Below are 19,463 nucleotides of genomic sequence, written 5' to 3' on the forward strand. Positions count from 1 at the left end.
CTCAAATATCGCTTTTCGAAAAATATTAAACGGGAAAGATATCCAAGTCACAGTTTGGTTGTGATCCATATCGTTGTGGAACATCTGTAACTTGCGATGAAAAAAAGAGCAAAATAATAAAATAAAGATTAAAAACATGCAATAGGATGAAAACACTTTTATAGCATGTTTGAGAGCGGCGAAAATAGGTTATCTTCTGATGTTAGCAGATGCAGACACAGTTATCTCACCCTCCCTCACCCCCACCATTGTCGTCGTTAAAACTCTTGCGGAGGAACCTTGACGGTGACCTGAAGGTCCGCGCGTGTGATTGTTAATTTTTGAAATTCACTGTGGAATGTTTGGATGCTGCATGACGGCTAGCGTGGACTGGGTTAGTTCTAATGGATGCTGTTCTAAGCACTCAGAAAGAACGCTTATGAATTCCCTCTTTTTTGGGCTGGAGGATAATTCTAGGCTGGATCTTCAGCTTTATTTTATATCATTACTTCGATATAATTGGAGCTGAAATATCGCTTTTTTAATTTTTTCTTATGTGTTGATATCAGCAAAGATTCTTGCTATTTTTAATGTTTATGTTTGATATAAACATCACGGTTTTATCGTCTGGCTGGTCAGATTTCATTTTATTTTACTCATGCTTCGTAGCACAAAAAACATGTATAATTTTGATCGAATACTTTGTCATCTATGAAATTTTCATAGTATAAGGTTGGTTGCATTTCTCGCGCGTAAGTTTCGCGCTCATATTGACGAAGTGTGTGGGTTGTTTGTAAACTGATGAATTAATAACGGCTGTAATTTGGTATTGAGGTGAAATTTACAGCTAGAAGATGAGAAATGTGACTCAACCCTCACTGATTTGCCAGCGACAGACCGGTTTAAGTAAGTATAGTTTTTGAATCAATTTTACGAAATAACGTGTGATGTTGTGTGATTGTAAACAAAGAACTTGTCGAGAGCGTTTTAGGTGTTGTAAATGTGTCATTATAAATCGCCTCTCTTGTCTAAATGCTGATGAATATTTGTTACCTCATATTAACAAGTAGTTGTCGCTCTGTGTTTTCGTATTGCACATTCCGTAGTGGTGGAGAATTATTTCAGTTACCGCGAAAAACTGGTTGTTATGATATAATATGAAGGGCTGTGTATTTACATTCAGTGGTTTACATTCTTTAAAGATGGATGTATCCCATCTAAACACTGTTTTTAGGCACGAATCTTCAGCCATTGCCTGTAACGTGAGGAAATGTCTCTGTCATCAGTACTAGAAGTAATCGTGTATGTTCATGAATTTTCTGTGAAGATGTTTTATTCATCGATTCCGGCACAATTAGTTGACATCTACTGATATATCACTTGATTCATTTATTTATCTATTCATCCAGGAATTACCTCACTGTGATAATAGAGTTTGTCAACATAATAAAAAGAAAATTAGAGGTCAAAATATACTTGTACATAGAATGTTTGGGAGTGTTTTTATAGCGATAGGGTAGGGGGTTGGCTGTGTCCTTAGTGAAGGAACCATCAGGGCATTTGTCTCAAAATGATCTAGGAGAACCGCAGAAAACCTAAATCTGGATGAGTGGACAGGGAAATTCCATCCTCCCGAGTATGAGCCCATGTATTAATAACTGCAGCTAGCCCCTATTGTATTATGTTGTTTGATTTACACACAATTTGCATTATATAACTTATATAAAGTAATTTTTGCACTGCATACCTGCACACATTAGGGACATCTGCTGGTGAATTGTGGATCATGAACATCCTGCTATACCCCTTGGACTCCCTTCAGTTGGTCCGGAAAACTGCCTTCAGAGCTTTAAACACTCAACTATGCCCTGTACATATCTACATGTCCTCCTTCCATTACATTTGAAAAACTGAATCAGCATCCCCCTCATGATGGGTCAGTGACTGTGTTCAGGAGAATAACAAAACATCACTGTTGTGCACTGTAGATCTTGCCACATTACTTTCTTGAAGTTTTACATTGTGATCATGTATTGTAATGTGACGGGGTGTTGTAGTTGCCCCTTTTGCTATATATCACTACTCTGAGCTTTCTCAATACTCTTTAATTGTGTAGTATGCACTACTTATGAAGAGTGGTTTAGCTATCACTCTAAACACATTTATTTTAATAATCTTTTTCATCTCCATGGGAAATTTATTATACAGTTTTATGCCCTGATAGGAAGTGTTTCGAGTTTTCTGTTTGCTTATCATAAGTATATGAGTGTCCAAACTGCTTCTTGTTGCATGGTTATTTGTAGAACTGTTAGTGAAATAGCCTATGTAGTAATGTCCCTGATTTTCATAATAAATTGGCAGATATAACCTACTCCCTTTGTGCAGTTTGTTTCAGTAGTTTTTGATACAATGAGCCGGACTATTGCTTGTAGTTATTACTCTTACGGTTCTTTTCTTCAGTTTAAAAATTGTGTTCATGTTCTGTGCCTTTGATCCCCACAAAAGAATCCCATAGCTAATAATTGGGTGTACTTAGGAATAGGATGTCGCCACAGATTGGCTGTTACAAACTGATGAAAGAATCCTATGAACATAACATTCTGATGACATTCTTTGTGCCACTATTTTTGTGTGGATCATTCCGTGTTTACTGACAGTCGGTGTTCATATGTAAAAGCTTGGTGTTTCTGACATAAGATTTATCATCTATGCTTAATATGACAGGATTGTTCTCCTTATTTATACTGAAGCATACACTGTTTGTTTTCATTATGTTCAGTGTTCATTTATTACATACTGCTGAATCATAAATATCCTTGAGCATTTTATTTGCGTTCTTGGGTCAACAGAAATAGATTCCACCCGTCTGCTTTGACCTGTGACGTAATGATTTTTTGGTGTTTGACATCACTATGGCAAGGTGTTTTTAATTTGATTGTGGTTATAGATGTCATGTTGTTGTATTTGATGGTGCCTTCAGGTGGTGAATGTGGACGTGCTGAGTTTAACGTTTGGTATTGGGTTCATTCGAGTTGTGGTTGTCATCGTGCTAACATGGTTTTTGATTTCAGGTAGCTGGTGGGGAATGTGGGTTGTGGAAATGTTTTCAGTAAATTACTAAGGTTTTTCTTGTTTACGTGTTGGCATTTTTTTTAGGTCTGATTAGTTTGTTGTTATGGGGGAAAGAAGTGTAATTTTGGAACTTCCTGGCAAATTAAAACTGTGTGCCGGACCGAGACTCGAACATGGGACCTTTGCCTTTTGCAGGGAAGTGCTCTGCCAATTGAGCTACCCAATCACGACTCACAACCCGTGCCCACAGCTTCAATTCTGCCAGTACCTGGTCTCCTGCCTCCTTGCCCACAAAAGGCATAGGTCCAGAGTTTGAATCTTGGTTCAGCACACAGTTTTAATCTGCCAGAAAGTTTCTTATCAGCACAGTCTCTACTGCAGAGTGAAAATCTCATTCTGGAAGCATCCCTCAGGCTGTGGCTAAGCCATGTCTCCGCAATATCCTTTCTTCCAGGAGTGCTAGTTCTGCAGCTTTTTGCAGAAGAGCTTCTGTGAAGTTTGGAAGGTAGGGGATGAGGTACTGGCAGAATTGAAGCTGTGGGTACAGGTCTTGAGTCGTACTTGGGTAGCTCAGTGGGTTGAGCACTTGTCCTGGAAATGCAAAGGTCCTGAGTTCGAGTCTTGGTCTGGCACATAGTTTTAATCTGCCAGGGAGTTTCATATCAGCGCACACTCTGCTGCAGAGTGACAAGTGTAATTTTCTTAATTTCTTTTTTGTTAGATATGGATTTGACAGTGAAGTTCATGAGTGTATCATCATGTTCTGAGATGGGTGGTGATATGATCTCTCTCGCACAGTTTCTGCAGATGTTCGGTTTTATTGCTGAATATGTTAGATGTCATGTTTGTGGCAACAACATGAGGTTGACAAGAGTTCTGGCAGCTCGGGCCAGGGACATGTATATATGGTGTTGTCGGTGCTTGTGCGTGCATGCGTGCATGTGGTGGCCAACCTATATAGGTTGTATTGCTGGAGGCTTTTGTTGGTACATAATTTTTGTTTTGGTTTTATTCTATACTAATTGTAATGTTTTGTGTATTGTATATTTATGGCAGGTCGATTATGTTTTGGTTGATGTAGTGAACATGGAATATTTGGGTGGTTCGGGTCCTTGTTATAGGTGTTGGTCTTTTGTTATTGATAGCTGCGATTGAGGTGTGTTGATTTTTGGTATCGGCAGCTGCAGTTGAGGTATATAGGTCAAGGGAAGTGTCAGATTCCTGTGGTTTTGTTGGTGTTGCGGAATTCTGTAAATAAATGTTTTTGTATTATTTGTTTTGGCATGGTGTGGTGTTCCCTTATATTTAGCTTGTCCCTGCCTTAAACCCCCAATTTTTTGCGGTTGTCCCATTAGTTTTATTCTATTTTTGGAGTGAGACGTTATTGTGTCATTTTAATGTTTGTTTGTGTTTGTTGGCGTGTGTATGTAGTGACATTATTGTCGGCATTTTGTGTGTGCTGGAAGCACCACATACTGTTGGCATCATGGGTCAAAGCAGATGGTTGGAAACGGACACTTCTGTAGTGCCGCTTTCTCTAATGGGAATCCTAGTGTTTTATCAGTGACTGTGAGGTTGCTGGCATTAACAAAGAGAACATTTTCTCCTGGTCTAAAAAATCATTGATAAATATTATGAATAGAATACACTACCCCAGGAAACAACTGTGTTTGTTTCTTGTCTGACAATAGTTTTACACACACACACACACACACACACACACACACACACACACACACACAAAAACTATCTCTACCTCTTGCGCCCTGTTTTCCAGGTAAGGTTGGAAAATTTATGTGCTATTTCTCTTCACCTAGTGTTTCTAGCTAATTTAGTACTATTTCATGGTGAACAATGGCAGAAGCCTTGAAACATCTAAGAATATGCTTGTAAAAGAGTCATGCATTTCAATAGCTTCAAGAACCACTTTTGTGAGCTCTATAATGGTCGATATTGTACTTCTCCCACTTCAGAAACCAAACTGTGCTTGGTTAAGAAAGTTGTATTTATCTGTTACTCATTTATGTGCTTTCGTGATTTATTCAGATATATTCAAGAACGCAGACAGTAATTAAATGGACCTGTAGTTTTGTTTCCCTCCGCATGACCTTTATGTAGTTGAGGCACAACTAGTGCATGCTGTAGGTATTCTTGAAAAGTATCAGCACCGAAGGACTCGTGGGTCGACAGAAGCGTCCGATGCCATGTGTCGTCTTTGACCCGTGACGTAAGGGTGTTGTGTGTGACGTCATGACGGCGTGGAGTTTGGTTTGTGTGTGTGGCGTGTTTGCAGATGTCGTGTTGTGGTTTGTTGTGCTCTCTGGTGGTATGTTCAGGGTTTTCGTTTGTGTGGTGTAATGGACTCGGTTTGCTTTTGCTCATTATCCAGAATTGTTCGAGTGTCGGCTGTGTTTCTAGTGGAATTCGTTTCAGTGAGTTAACGATTTTGTGTGAAGGTTAATTTAGTGTTGTTCGCTGTACATCGTGTGGTAATATTAGTAAAATTAATCGGTTGTTGTTGTTGTTGTTCAGGAATGGATATGACGCATAAAACAGTGCGCGGGTCGAGGGAAGTGTTCAATTCCAATGTGTGACTGTGTATGTTGATATTGGTATCGGGAGGTGTTTTTGAGCTATATAGGTCAAGGGAAGTGTTTGGTCCTAATTTATGGGATCGCGAGCTGCTGTTGAGCTATATAATTCAAGGGAAGTGTCCGATTCCAGATGATATTGTGTTTAGTGGTATTTGGGGAGTTTGTGATGTCGTTTTTTTTCGTCGTTTTGTATGGGGGTGGGTGTCTAAATTTGTTTATATTTAGTTTGCCCCCACCCAAAAACACCCCATTTCCCGTGCTTGTCCCATTAGAGTCATTGGACTTTTTGTGGAAAATGTGTGTGTTTGTTTTTCGATGTATTTTCGTCCTCATAATGTGTACGTACCGACTTTATATGCGCCATATTGGAATCGTGGTTTATGGTCGTTTCCGCCATATCTGTGATGTCATGGGTCAAAGCAGACGGGTGGGATCGGACGCTTCTGTATTTCTGGACTCGTTTATTATATTTGTTAATGGAGCTTGTATGCTGTTTATACATGTCTTAAGAGGAGATACTGGAACCTTGTCTCTGCCTTATTTTTTAATTGGTGTATTGCTTTCCTGACTCCAGGCTCTGTTGTGGGAAACAACATTATGCTTACTCTGTAAGTCATTGTGGGTACTATATGTGTTTTAGAAAGATTTTGTTGCGACTTCTCTGCAGTAACCTACCAGAGAAACAGTTATTTACAAAATTTGCTAATTCCTGAGGATTTTTGATTGTACTACCTTCAGTTTTTATTTTTATGTTATACTTTTGTGTGCCTTTTCTAGTTTGACGTATTCTGACCTCCTGAACTGCTTTGATTTTATTTTCTGCATTATATTCTGATTTTTTGCAGCAAGCAAGTTTCCTGGGGTAGTGTATTCTTGTATATCTTTTTTGTACCTGTGATAGTAACCTGGAGACTGTGGAGTAGTGTAAATTATCACTTTTGTAAAGAACTGAGAGATTTAAATACTTACAGTTATCCATCTCTCTTCCATAGCTGCTGTGTTGTAGTGGCGACTTTTGAAAATATCTCCTCAAAAATTAATAAACAATATTCTGAGTTTAGAGAACTTGTCATTTTTGTTGTTTTGTGTATACACTCCTGGAAATTGAAATAAGAACACCGTGAATTCATTGTCCCAGGAAGGGGAAACTTTATTGACACATTCCTGGGGTCAGATACATCACATGATCACACTGACAGAACCACAGGCACATAGACACAGGCAACAGAGCATGCACAATGTCGGCACTAGTACAGTGTATATCCACCTTTCGCAGCAATGCAGGCTGCTATTCTCCCATGGAGACGATCGTAGAGATGCTGGATGTAGTCCTGTGGAACGGCTTGCCATGCCATTTCCACCTGGCGCCTCAGTTGGACCAGCGTTCGTGCTGGACGTGCAGACCGCGTGAGACGACGCTTCATCCAGTCCCAAACATGCTCAATGGGGGACAGATCCGGAGATCTTGCTGGCCAGAGTAGTTGACTTACACCTTCTAGAGCACGTTGGGTGGCACGGGATACATGCGGACGTGCATTGTCCTGTTGGAACAGCAAGTTCCCTTGCCTGTCTAGGAATGGTAGAACGATGGGTTCGACGACGGTTTGGATGTACCGTGCACTACTCAGTGTCCCCTCGACGATCACGAGTGGTGTACGGCCAGTGTAGGAGATCGCTCCCCACACCATGATGCCGGGTGTTGGCCCTGTGTGCCTCGGTCGTATGCAGTCCTGATTGTGGCGCTCACCTGCACGGCGCCAAACACGCATACGACCATCATTGGCACCAAGGCAGAAGCGACTCTCATCGCTGAAGACGACACGTCTCCATTCGTCCCTCCATTCATGCCTGTCGCGACACCACCGGAGGCGGGCTGCACGATGTTGGGGCGTGAGCGGAAGACGGCCTAACGGTGTGCGGGACCGTAGCCCAGCTTCATGGAGACGGTTGCGAATGGTCCTCGCCGATACCCCAGGAGCAACAGTGTCCCTAATTTGCTGGGAAGTGGCGGTGCGGTCCCCTACGGCACTGCGTAGGATCCTACGGTCTTGGCGTGCATCCGTGCGTCGCTGCGGTCCGGTCCCAGGTCGACGGGCACGTGCACCTTCCGCCGACCACTGGCGACAACATTGATGTACTGTGGAGACCTCACGCCCCACGTGTTGAGCAATTCGGCGGTACGTCCACCCGGCCTCCCGCATGCCCACTATACGCCCTCGCTCAAAGTCCGTCAACTGCACATACGGTTCACGTCCACGCTGTCGCGGCATGCTACCAGTGTTAAAGACTGCGATGGAGCTCCGTATGCCACGGCAAACTGGCTGACACTGACGGCGGCGGTGCACATATGCTGCGCAGCTAGCGCCATTCGACGGCCAACACCGCGGTTCCTGGTGTGTCCGCTGTGCCGTGCGTGTGATCATTGCTTGTACAGCCCTCTCGCAGTGTCCGGAGCAAGTATGGTGGGTCTGACACACCGGTGTCAATGTGTTCTTTTTTCCATTTCCAGGAGTGTATTTTTCATTCCAGGTTTGATTTGCCAATACCCTAGGAAAAGTTTGTACTTTACATTCTGAGAAGATTCTTTTTGCAGGCCTGCAGTTTTGTGGGGTTTTGAAAGCCTGTCTTTAACTTTATTATCTGATAACAATAATCAGAGACTTTAGTTATCAATATGTGTTCTCCTTCATTGTTTACAACAATCTGGCAATGCTAGGGTAACTTTTCGATTCCACAACTGTAGAAATCAGATGTTTTGAGGCGAAGAGCTTGTTAAGCCATGATTGGAGTGCATTTTCATTTGGAAGGGAAGTTCCTTGAAGGTTGTTTGATAGTGTGTGGAAAGCGCAAAAATTCGAGGGTGCAACATCAGATGAATAAGGGGCTGCAGAATGACTTCCCAACTGAACTCTTGTATAATGTTTTTTGTTAGTTTAGCAGACTGTGGGCGGGCATTATCATGAAGTAGCTTCACTTCACACAGTCTTCCTTGTCATTGCTCTTGGATTGCATTTGCAAAATGTCACCGTTCAGTGTTGTTCATGAGCCAATTTCTGACAAGCAAGCGAAGATGCACATATGGCCACTGACTGATCCGGGTGAAGGGAAAGTACCTTACCTTGTTGCTCGTAAGTTATTGGCTGGTTGAAAGTCTTGCGTTTTACCATCTGGTGTTTACAGAACCACTTGTGCTGTGCCTCAGTCCATGAAGGACATGGCCGCACAGACTTGTGACCTCAAATTCAGTACTGTTATAAAGTCACCCAATCTTCTTCTCCTCCAGCTGTGCAACAGACCACCAAATCTTCACCTCTGATGGTGAAATCTCCTGCTACACAACCGGCAGGCTGAAAAGGACAGTAGGAATACTCTCGCAAAGACTTCTTACGTCCCTGCAACTAACAAACATTTGAAGCTTCATCTGCCAATCACAAAGGCTCCAAGAAATCAAGCAAAGACAAATGATCTTCTCCTTCACAGACTTGGAGAGCCTCTTCAATGGTCTCGCTATGTTATACCCTCACCTGGCTGACCTCCATTTTGCCGGTGTACACAGTTAACAGTTTTTCATCCCTAGAATCCACAGGCTGACCCAGAGAGACTGCTATAGCCTCTGCAGATCTCGTGCAACAGGATCCTCCAGCCTGTGTGCCCTGTAGCAGTGATTCTTTGAAGGCTCGCACACGGCAACCGCTGAGGTGAAACCCTTTCATTTTTTCCCTCCTTCCCTTTCCCCGTTGTGACTCCAATGGAACGTCTGCAGCATTAGATTCAACAAGGAGGAATTACATATATGGTATTGCAGTGCCTGTGTTACTCTGATTATGATGAAAAGTTCCTTTGGACGTGCATGCTTGACCAAAGGAACAGGCACTTTTGTGACTAGAGCCATTATAAAATACATTAAATGAATCATCATCTGTAGAATGAAATGACGACAATGAAAATCTGTGCCGGACCAATGCTCGAACCCGGATTTCCTGTTTATCGCGAGCAGCCTTATCATTTGGCTATCTGTGCATGACTCACAGCCAGACCCAAACTTCCCTATGTCGTCAATCACATGTTTACATGCAGGATAAGCGGGAAATCCAGGTTCGAGTCCCGGTTCGGCACAGATTTTCATTCCTCCAGAGGCCTTGCCTTTCATTGGTGTGTTTGTGCCTGGCTACCACGGGGCCCCAACCTTTGCAGCATCTTTTCCCTTCTGTGCTGCATTTCAATTCTCTAGTTGTTCTTTTTACCATCTCTTGGGGAACATGTGTGGGCCGTTTTTGGAAATTTGTTCTACATTTTCGGTAATCAGTATCAGAATACTCTTCACTGTTTTTTGTTTCTTTTTCTTTCTTCGTTCACCTTCTCCTGCCCTTCCTTCACTTCAGATTTGAGGTTCCTTTTTTCTTCTTCCTCCCTGTGTCCTCCTGAAGGCTGGCCCATGCGTCTGATGCATAAAAGGTGACTGGGTAAAGTGTAATTCCCAGCCTCATGTCGACAGGTGGTGTTTGCATGTACCCCTGGTACAGGCCAGGCACAGGGAGGGGTGATTGCCTGAGCTGCTACTTTCCCAAATTGCCGATTGGTTCCTCTGTTAGGTGTTCAGGAGGGTGTGACGTGGGGTGTGAACAATCACCTATGGCGAGTGAGCCCCCTCTGAGGCCCCCCCACCCTGCCCCCCTCTCCCTCCTAGTTGGAAGGAGCACACCATCAGAGACGCTGGCAGTCATGGGGATTTTCTTGCAATGAGCCAATCAACATCTTCTCAGTCAACGTCTACGAAACACAAACGGAAAGAAGCTCCCGATTCAAAGACCCTCCCAGATGCATCATGGTTCCTTGTGGTTTCATGTACTGAAGATTGTCAGTCTTTTGCAACTGTAAATCAATTTCTTATCCAGAAGGGTGTTGATGCAATTGCTGGCACTGTGAAATCCTGCTTTTGTTTATGCAATGGCACATTGCTTTTGGAAATTACTTCTGATTCTCGAGCACAACAACTGATTGCCGCATCCCTTCTATATGTCTACTCTGTTTGTGTCGAGGCCCATAGGACTCTGAATTGTTCCCGCGGTGTTATGTATGCTAGGCTGCTCGATGGTCTGACCAAGGCAGAAATAAACATATCTCGCTGATGAAGGTGTCATTGCAATCCATTGGGTGATGAAAAAGGTAGATGTCTCCTTAGTGCCCACACGCACTCTTTTTTTCACTTTTGATAGAGTGATGCTTCAGTCCAAGGTCAAAGCAGGCATTGAAGTTATCACAGCCTGACCATACATTCCGAACCCATTGCGTTGCTACCTGTGTCATTGGTTCAGCCACACTCAAATGTTTTGTTGAAACATGGCCAGATGTGTTACTTGCAGTAGGGATGCTCACAAGGACGATTGCCTGCGTCCTTCGACCACATGCATTAATTGCAGTGGCAACCATGGTGCCTCATTCCTATGATATTCTGTTTATCTCAATGAACAGGACATCTAGGGGACACCGGTGAAGGGAAAGTACCTTATCCTGTCACTCGCAAGTTGTTGCCTAGTCGAAAGCATTGGGTTATACCATTTGTCACTTAACAATACCATTCGTGCTACACCTCGTTCCATGAAGGATGTGGCCACACAGACTTGTGACTTCAAATTCAGTACTACAGTAATCAAATCTCCCAATGTCATGGTAGTATCCCCATCTCCTCCTCCAGCTGTGCAACAAGCCTTCAAGTCCTTGCCTCCAACGGCGAAATCATCTGCTACACAACTGACAGGCAGAAATGTCAGGAGGAATACATCCTTGAAGACATTTTATGCTCCTCCGGCCAACAAACATCTGAATCTTTCTCTGCAACCAGAAAGGCTCCAAGAAGTCAAACAGTGGCAGCTGGTCTTCTCCTTCGCTGCCTCGGAGGTGCTCTTGGATGGTGTCATCACGTGATATCCTCGCTCGGCTGACAACCATGTTGCTGGTGCACATCGCCAATCATTTTTTCTGCCCTCGACTCTGCAGATCAAAGAGGGAGGCTGCTGATGCCTCTCTAGATCTCATGGAGTAGGATCTTCCAGTCCTGCACCCTGTAGTAGTGAGTATTTGAAGGCTGGCACTCGGCAGTCGCCGAGGTGACACCTCTACTTTTTTCCCCTCCTCCCCTTTCCTCAATATGATTCTCCCTGAATGTAATGTTCATGGCCTTTGATTGAACAAATAGGATTAACAGCGGTTCTTAGAACCCCAGCAGCCACTTGCTCTCTGCCTGCAGTAAATAAAATCGTGTCCTCACGGCTGCTTTTAGCTCTTGCATTCCTTCCTGGTCCGTTTTGACCCTCCCTCCCCTGAGGACGGCATTCCATCTCATGGGAGAGTCGTGCTGCTCAAACGGGATGACGTTCATAGTCAACCCATCTCCCAAACTACCCGTCTTCAAGCTGTTGCCTACCCGTCTTCAAGCTGTTGCAAGTCGCCTGTTACTTCCTCACTTCATCTTTTCGCTTTGTATTGTGTACATCCCTCCATCATTCGATGTCACTAGGACAGACTTCCTAGGAGCACCCTAGTTCCTTTCAGATTCCACGCACACACCTGTTTCCATTTGGACCTATCCTTCTGCACTGCCCAGCCTGCCCATTGTCTTGAGTGGTCTGTTCTCTCTAACACAGACTTGAGCGACCATTTCCCATGTCTATCAATTTGCTGACTCCTACCCCACTTACATGCAAACTCCCAAATGGCAGCATACTAAAGCCAATTCGAGGCTTTACTCCTCCCTGATGACCAGGGAGAATATCTTACAAATGTTACCCTTACCACTGCAGAACGTTCATTCCACGCACTTCCTCTTTACCATGCTGTGGCCCAGTCCCTTGGTGGTGCAATTCACGTGCAGAGATGTGCTTTCCACCTTCTCAACCATAATTGTATGATGGCAAACTGCATTCATTATAAACAGTTGCATGCAGAGTGTTGTTGCATTCTTCGGGCTAGCAAAAAAGCTAGCTGAATTTAATTCACTAGTCCTTTAATAGTTACACTCTCTCTTCTGTTGTGTGGGCCAACCTCCGACTGCTCTCTGGTACCAAGGTCTATTCCCCAATTTCTGTCCTGACAGTGGAGTCACAGTGGACCCTCTTGTTATCTCCAACACCTTGGGCTGATATTTTGCGGAGATTTCGAGCTACTCCCACTATCACACTGCCTTCATCCTTTGGAAATGAACGGAGGAGGCTAGGGCGATACTCTTCTATTCTAAGAATTGTGAGTGCTACTATGCCATCTTTACTATGAGGGAACTAGGTCATGCTCTCATTTCATCCTGATCCTTTGCCCCGGGGCCAGACAATATCTACAGTCAGATGTTGCAGCACCTTTCTCTTGCAAGCAAGCACTTTCTGCTTCATATTTACAACTGTATCTGGGAAGAGGGCGCTTTTCCCAGACACTGGCATGAAGCCACTGTAATACCCATACGTAAGCTCAGTAAGGACAGACATCTTCCTTCCATGTTGTTTATAGGGCGGGCAACCACAGCCAAACTTCAACATTTTTTCAAAGAAAATTCCGCACTGGCTGTATGAATGATTTTTATTAAATCTGCGACTGGTTTTGCACCACTTATCGGTGCATCCTCGGCCAATATATGCTATTTATAACATAGTAACGTTGGCTACAGGGCAATGTTCAACATTACTATGTTATAAATAGCGTATATTGCCTGAGGATGCACCGATAAGTGGTGCAAAACCGCTCACAGATTTAATAAAATTCATTCATACAGCCAGTGCGGAATCTTCCTTCCAGTTACCACCCCGTTTCTCTCACCAGCTGTATTTGCGACATGATGGAATGTATGATTCATGCACGGCTGGTATGGTGACTCAAGCCATGCAATTTACTAACCAGTGCACAGTGTGGATTTCGAGCACTCCATTCTGCGGTTGACCATCTCCTCACTTTGTCTACCCATGTCATGAGTGGTTTTCTACGGAAATCCCAGACTGGCCATGTTTTTCAATTTGGAGAAAGCAAGTCCGCCATTTCCTGATGGAATGCCCTTTTTAAACTTATGTTCTTTTGTGTGTTTGCCATCTAAGTTATTGGTGCCGTCTGAGTTATCGACTTTTTTAGCAAATGATGCGCGGGCTGTTGACCGGATTTACGTTTTATTCATTGTAGCAATATGGTGAAGGACATTTAAGTTTAGTTCAGGACCTCTGTTTCTCTGTGGCATATTTGATAGACATTTCTCCACGTCACTGGTTTTAGCTGTCTTCTCTTCTGTTGATTGGGATTAACGTGTAGTTATTTTCTAACTCCTCTCTTTATCTTCATGTTCTATAGTTTTGACAAGGATGCGTATGACGCTAGTTGTATTTGCACTCTAAAACTAAACAAAAACAGATTTTCATTGTCGTCATTCCATTCCGCAGCTGATAGTTGTCCTTATTCACAATTGTGAATTCATGTAATGTATTTAATAACGGCTGTCGTTGCCGCACATGCATAAATGTCCAAAAGAAGTTTCCATCATAATCAGAATAGCGCAGGCGCACTGCAATATTGTTTTTTTTTTTTTTTTCTGCCAGTACCGGACAAGCAACTGTGGACTACAGCTTATGACCTGTAAGGGATTTACAAGTACGAGTTGCAGATGCATGGTTGACTACATATAAATTTTTATCTGGCCATGAGTTGTGCACGAATAGCCAAATGGTAAGGCTACCGCTCGTGATAAGTGGGAAATCTGGGTTTGAGTGTTGGCCCGGCACAGATTTTTCATTGTTGTCATTCCATTCTACAGATGATAGTTGTCATTCGCAAGTGTGAATTCATTGAATGTATTGGAGGAATAATGGCTGCTCTTGGCTTCACAGCATCCACTTGTTTTCTGCCTCCTGGAAACAAAATTGCATCCTCATGACTGCTTTGATCTTTCACAGTTCTTTCTGCTCTGCATTGACCTTCTCCCCCAAGGACGGCATTCCATCTCGTGCGGAAGTCATGCTGCTCATCCAGGATGACGTTTATAGTTAAACCATCTCACTGAACACTACTGCAAGCTGTTACAGTGTGCATTTTTCTTTCTCACTTCACCTTTTCTGTTTGTAATGTCTACATCCCTCCATCATTAAGTGCCACCAGGGCAGACTTCCTCCAGCTTATTGGTCAACTCCCTTCCCCTTTTTGCTGCCCGGTGACTTTAATGCACACCATCCTCTTTGGGGCTCTTCAAGAACCTGTCTGAGAGGTTGGCTGACCTTCTCAATCAACTCAACCTCGTCTGCCTTAACACTGGAGCACCCACGTTCCTTTCAGACTCCACGCACACCTATTCCCATTTTGATCTCTCATTCTGCACTGCTCAGCTTGCCCGACATCTTGAGTGGCCCGCTGTCTCTAACTTGTGCGTGACCATTTCCTGTGTGCTGTCTATTTGTGGACTCCAACCCCACCTACATGTAAACCCAATTGGCAGCTTTCTAAGGCCGACTGGAGGCTTTACTGCACCCTGGCGACCTTTGATGAACGATATTCCCCCTAATTGTGCCAACCAGGCAGAATGCCTTACTGACACTAGCCTTATTGCTGCATAATGTTCCATTCCTTGCACTTCACCTTTGCCGCACTATGTCCCATTCCTTGGTGGACTGAGGCCTGCTCTCACTCTACACACGAATAGTTACTCGGTCATTGATTTATCAATTTGCAGCCCAGGACTTCTCCCATCTATCCACTGGAGAGCACACGACGACCTCTGTGGTAGTGACCACTTCCCCATCTTCCTGTCACTGCCCCAGCGTCAGGCACATGGACGCTTTCTCAGATGGGCTTTGAACAAGGCGGACTGGGGAACTTTCACCTCTGGTGTCACCACTGAATCTCTCCCACATGGTAACATCGATGTGATGGTTGAGCAGGTGACAAGCACAATTGTTTCTGCGGCAGAAAACGCAATCCCTCACTGTTTAGGATGCCAGAGGCGCAAGGCAGTCCCTTGGTGATCGCCAGAAGTCTCTGAAGCAATTAAGGAGCATCGGTGAGCTTTAAAGCGGCATAAGCGGCACCCTTCCCTGGAGCACCTCATAGCCTTTAAACGGCTCCCTGCCTGTGTTCGCTACCTTATTAAAACAATGGAAGATGGAGTGTTGGGAGAGATATGTCTCCACCATTGGGTGCCACACGTCACCTTCCCAAGTCTGGGCAAAGATCAAACGTCTTTTTAGGTACCAGGCCTCAACAGCTGTCCGCGGTGTTACCATAAATGGCGAGCTATGTACCGATGCAAACGCGATTGCCGAGCACTTTGCTGGGCACTTTGCTCGAGCCTCTGCGTTGGAGAATTACCCCCCAGCCTTTCGCATACTCAAACGGCGGCTGGCAGGGAATGTCCTCTCATTCACTACATGCTGCAGTGAATCCTATAATGCCCCATTTACAGAGTGGGAGCTCCTCAGTGTCCTTGCACATTGCCCCGACACAGCTACTGGGCCTGATCAGATCCACAGCCAGATGATTAAACATCTCTCGTCTGACTACAAGTGACATCTTCTCATCATCTTCAACCGGATCTGGTGTGATTGCGTCTTTCCATCACAGTGCTGGGAGAGCACCATCATTCCGATGCTCAAACCCGGTAAAAACCCACTTGATGTGGATAGCTATCGGCCCATCAGCCTCACCAACATTGTTTGTAAGCTGCTGGAACGTAAGGTATGTCTGCGGTTGGGTTGGGTCCTGGAGTCACATGGCTTGCTGGCTCCATGCCAGGGTCGCTCTACTACTGATCATCTTGTGTCCATTGAGTCTGCCATCCGAACAGCCTTTTCCAGATGGCAACACCTGATTGCCGTCTTTTTTCACTTATGTAAAGCATATGACACGACTTGGCAACATCATATCCTTGCCACATTGTATGAGTGGAGTCTCCGGGGACCACTCCTGATTTTTATCCAAAACTTCCTGTCGCTCCGTACTTTCATTGTCCAAGTTGGTGACTCCCATAGTTCCATTCATATCCTGGAGAATGGAGTCCTGCAGGGCTCTGTATTGTTTCTCTATTTTTAGTGACCAGTAACAGTCTAGCAGCATCTGTCAGGCCCTCCGTCTCACCTTCTCTGTATGCAGACGACTTCTGCATTTCGTACTGCTGCTCCAGTACTGCTGTTGCTGAGCGGCACCTCCAGGGAGCCATCCACGAGGCACAGTCATGGGCTCTAGCTCACGGCTTCCAGTTTTCAGCCACAGAGTCGTGTTTCATGCACTTCTGTCGGCGTCATACCGTTCATCCGGAACCCGCACTTTACCTTAATGACGATCCACTCACTGTAGTGAGGCATATCAATTCCTAGGCCTGGTTTTTGATGCTCGATTGACTTGGCTCCCTTATCTTCATCAGCTTAAGCAGAAGTGCTGGCAGTACTTCAATGCCCTCCATTGCTTTAGCAACACCAATTGGGGTGCAGATCACTGTACGCTGCTGCCCTTGTCCAATCCCGAATTGACTATGGGAGTGTGGTTTATGGTTTGATAGCGCCCTCAGCATTGCATTTACTCGACCCTGTGCACCACTGTGAGATTCGATTAGCGACAGGAGCTTTTAGGACGAGTCCAGTGACCAGAGTACTGGTGGAGGCTGGTGTCCCTCCACTGCAGATCAGACATACACAATTGCTCGCCAGTTACGCAGCACACATTCATATTTCCCCTGAGCATCCGAATTACCGTCTCCTTTTCATGCCCACGGCAGTCCATCTCCTGCAGTGGTGGCCCAGATTGGAGCTAACAATTGCAGTTCGTGTGCTGTCCCTTCTCTCCGAACTGGAGTCCTTCCCTTTACCGCCTCTACTTACCGTCTGTTCATGTACGCCCCCATGGTGTGTGCTTCAGCCGCAGCTTCGTCTGGACCTTTTGCATGGCCCTAAGGACTCCATTAACCCTGCCGCTCTCTGCTGTCACTTCCTCTCGATTCTTGACGTGTTCCGGGGCTCTGAAGTGGTTTACACCGACAGCTCAATGGGTGATGGTCACGTAGGCTTCGCATATGTTCATGGAGGACATATTGAGCAACACTCCTTGACAGTCGACTGCAGTGTTTTCACTGCAGAGTTGGCGGCCATATCTCGTGCTCTTGAGTACATCCACTCATGCCCTGGCGGGTCATTTCTCCTGTGTACTGATTCATTGAGCAGCCTACAAGCTATCGACCAATGCTACCCTCGCCACCCTCTGGTAGTGTCCATTCAGGAGTCCATCTATGCCCTGGTACAGTCCCGCCGCTCCGTGGTGTTTGTGTGGACACCAGGACACGTCCGAATTCCCGACAACGAACTTGCCGACAGGCTGGCCAAACAGGTGACGTGGAAACTGCTTCTGGAGATAGGCATCTCTGAAGCTGACCTGTGTTCTCTCTTACACCACAGGGTTTTCTGGCTTTGGGAGCTGGAATGGCATAACAGCACGCACAACAAACTGCGTGTCACTAAAGAGACTATGAATGTGTGGAAGTCTTCCATGCAGGCCTCTCGCAGGGAATCAGTTGTCCTCTGCCGGCTCCGCATTGGCTTCACATGGCTAACGCACGGTTACCTGCTCTGTCGCGAGGACCCACCTCAGTGTCGGTGTGGCTCCCAAATGACAGTCATCCACCTCTTGCTGGACTGCCCACTTTTAGCCACTCTGCGGCAGATTTTTAACTTTCCCAGCACCCTGCCTTCGGTGTTGGGCGACAATGCCTCCACAGCAGCTTTAGTTTTATGTTTTATCTGTGAGATTGGGTTTTGTATTTCTATGTCGGTTTTAGCGCATGTCCTTTGTCCCTCTGTATCCTCCACCCTAGTGCTTTTAGGGTGGAGATTTTAATGTGTTGAAGAGTGGCTGGCTTCCCTTTTTATTCTTGTGGTTGGCCAGCCACGTAGTCTGCTTTCATGTTTTACTCTCTTCTGTTTCTAGTGTCTCTCTGTATTTTCTTGTCTTCTTTTGTTCCTTTTAGTGTTCGTTGCCTTCCCTTCGTTCTTTCCGTTTTGTGTTATACGTTTCGTCTGTTTTATTCTCACACTTGAGACATTGTTGTATTATGAACAAGGGACCGATGACCTCGTAGTTTGGGTCCTTCTCCCGCCTTTAAACTAACCAACCAACCATATGTCTGACTAACAGTCATTCGTTGCCAGGTGACGCTGCTGTTGCTGGATGGGTTTATGTCGGTAGTAAGGCGGTGGTCATAATGGTCTTGCTGATCAGTGTAGGTGTGAAGGCATACACCGCTTAATGTGCAAGGTTAACTTAAAAAACATTTAAGATTTAATAGAAACAAATGGAGAGTCATTAAATGTGATGAATACAGTATTGACTTCAACTGGGATGCTACTCATAAGAGGGCACTTTGGGGCGTTCATGATCAACTTTAGTTTGCTCTCCACAGTAACATTTCCAACCCCAACAGTAGTTAATGCACACTGATTTGTAATTTATTTCTAAATCCAACAGTCTTTCAATGGAAAGAAGTCTCCTCCATAATAAATGGCTTTCCTGACCATGATGGTTGGTTGACATCCACAAAGCATCCACATCAGCCAGGTTATTGATAAGACGTATAGTTTGAAAGAGTCTTAAATGTTCATTCAGTAAAATCATTCAGTGAGAATGTACTGGACAAACAATGGGAGAAAGGTTACCATGGACACATAGTAAACGAGGTATTTAATTATTTTAAGAAATATTTTTACAACAGTAGGAGTCCCATTTTTCTTTGCAAGTAGTCAGAGGTAATTACAGTGAAAGCCAGTAGAAAGGGCGATGACATTTGGTTTTCCAAGTATCCTTGCCAAGAAGAAAGAG

The 19,463-nt window shown here is 44.7% G+C and overlaps 1 protein-coding gene across 1 annotated transcript in view; it reads left to right on the top strand.

Annotated features, from left to right (window-relative positions):
• The first annotated feature begins 703 nt into the window (after nucleotides 1–703).
• Nucleotides 704–19,463, top strand: part of LOC126092194 (protein lethal(2)denticleless) — a 61,534-nt gene continuing 42,774 nt past the window's right edge. Inside the window, exon 1 of the mRNA XM_049907678.1 lies at nucleotides 704–885. Coding sequence (XP_049763635.1) covers nucleotides 834–885 — 52 coding nt within the window. The 5' untranslated portion in view covers nucleotides 704–833. The remainder of the gene's footprint in view (nucleotides 886–19,463) is intronic.

Source organism: Schistocerca cancellata, chromosome 7 (assembly GCF_023864275.1).
Source record: "Schistocerca cancellata isolate TAMUIC-IGC-003103 chromosome 7, iqSchCanc2.1, whole genome shotgun sequence".
Taxonomy (NCBI): Eukaryota; Metazoa; Arthropoda; class Insecta; order Orthoptera; family Acrididae; genus Schistocerca; species Schistocerca cancellata.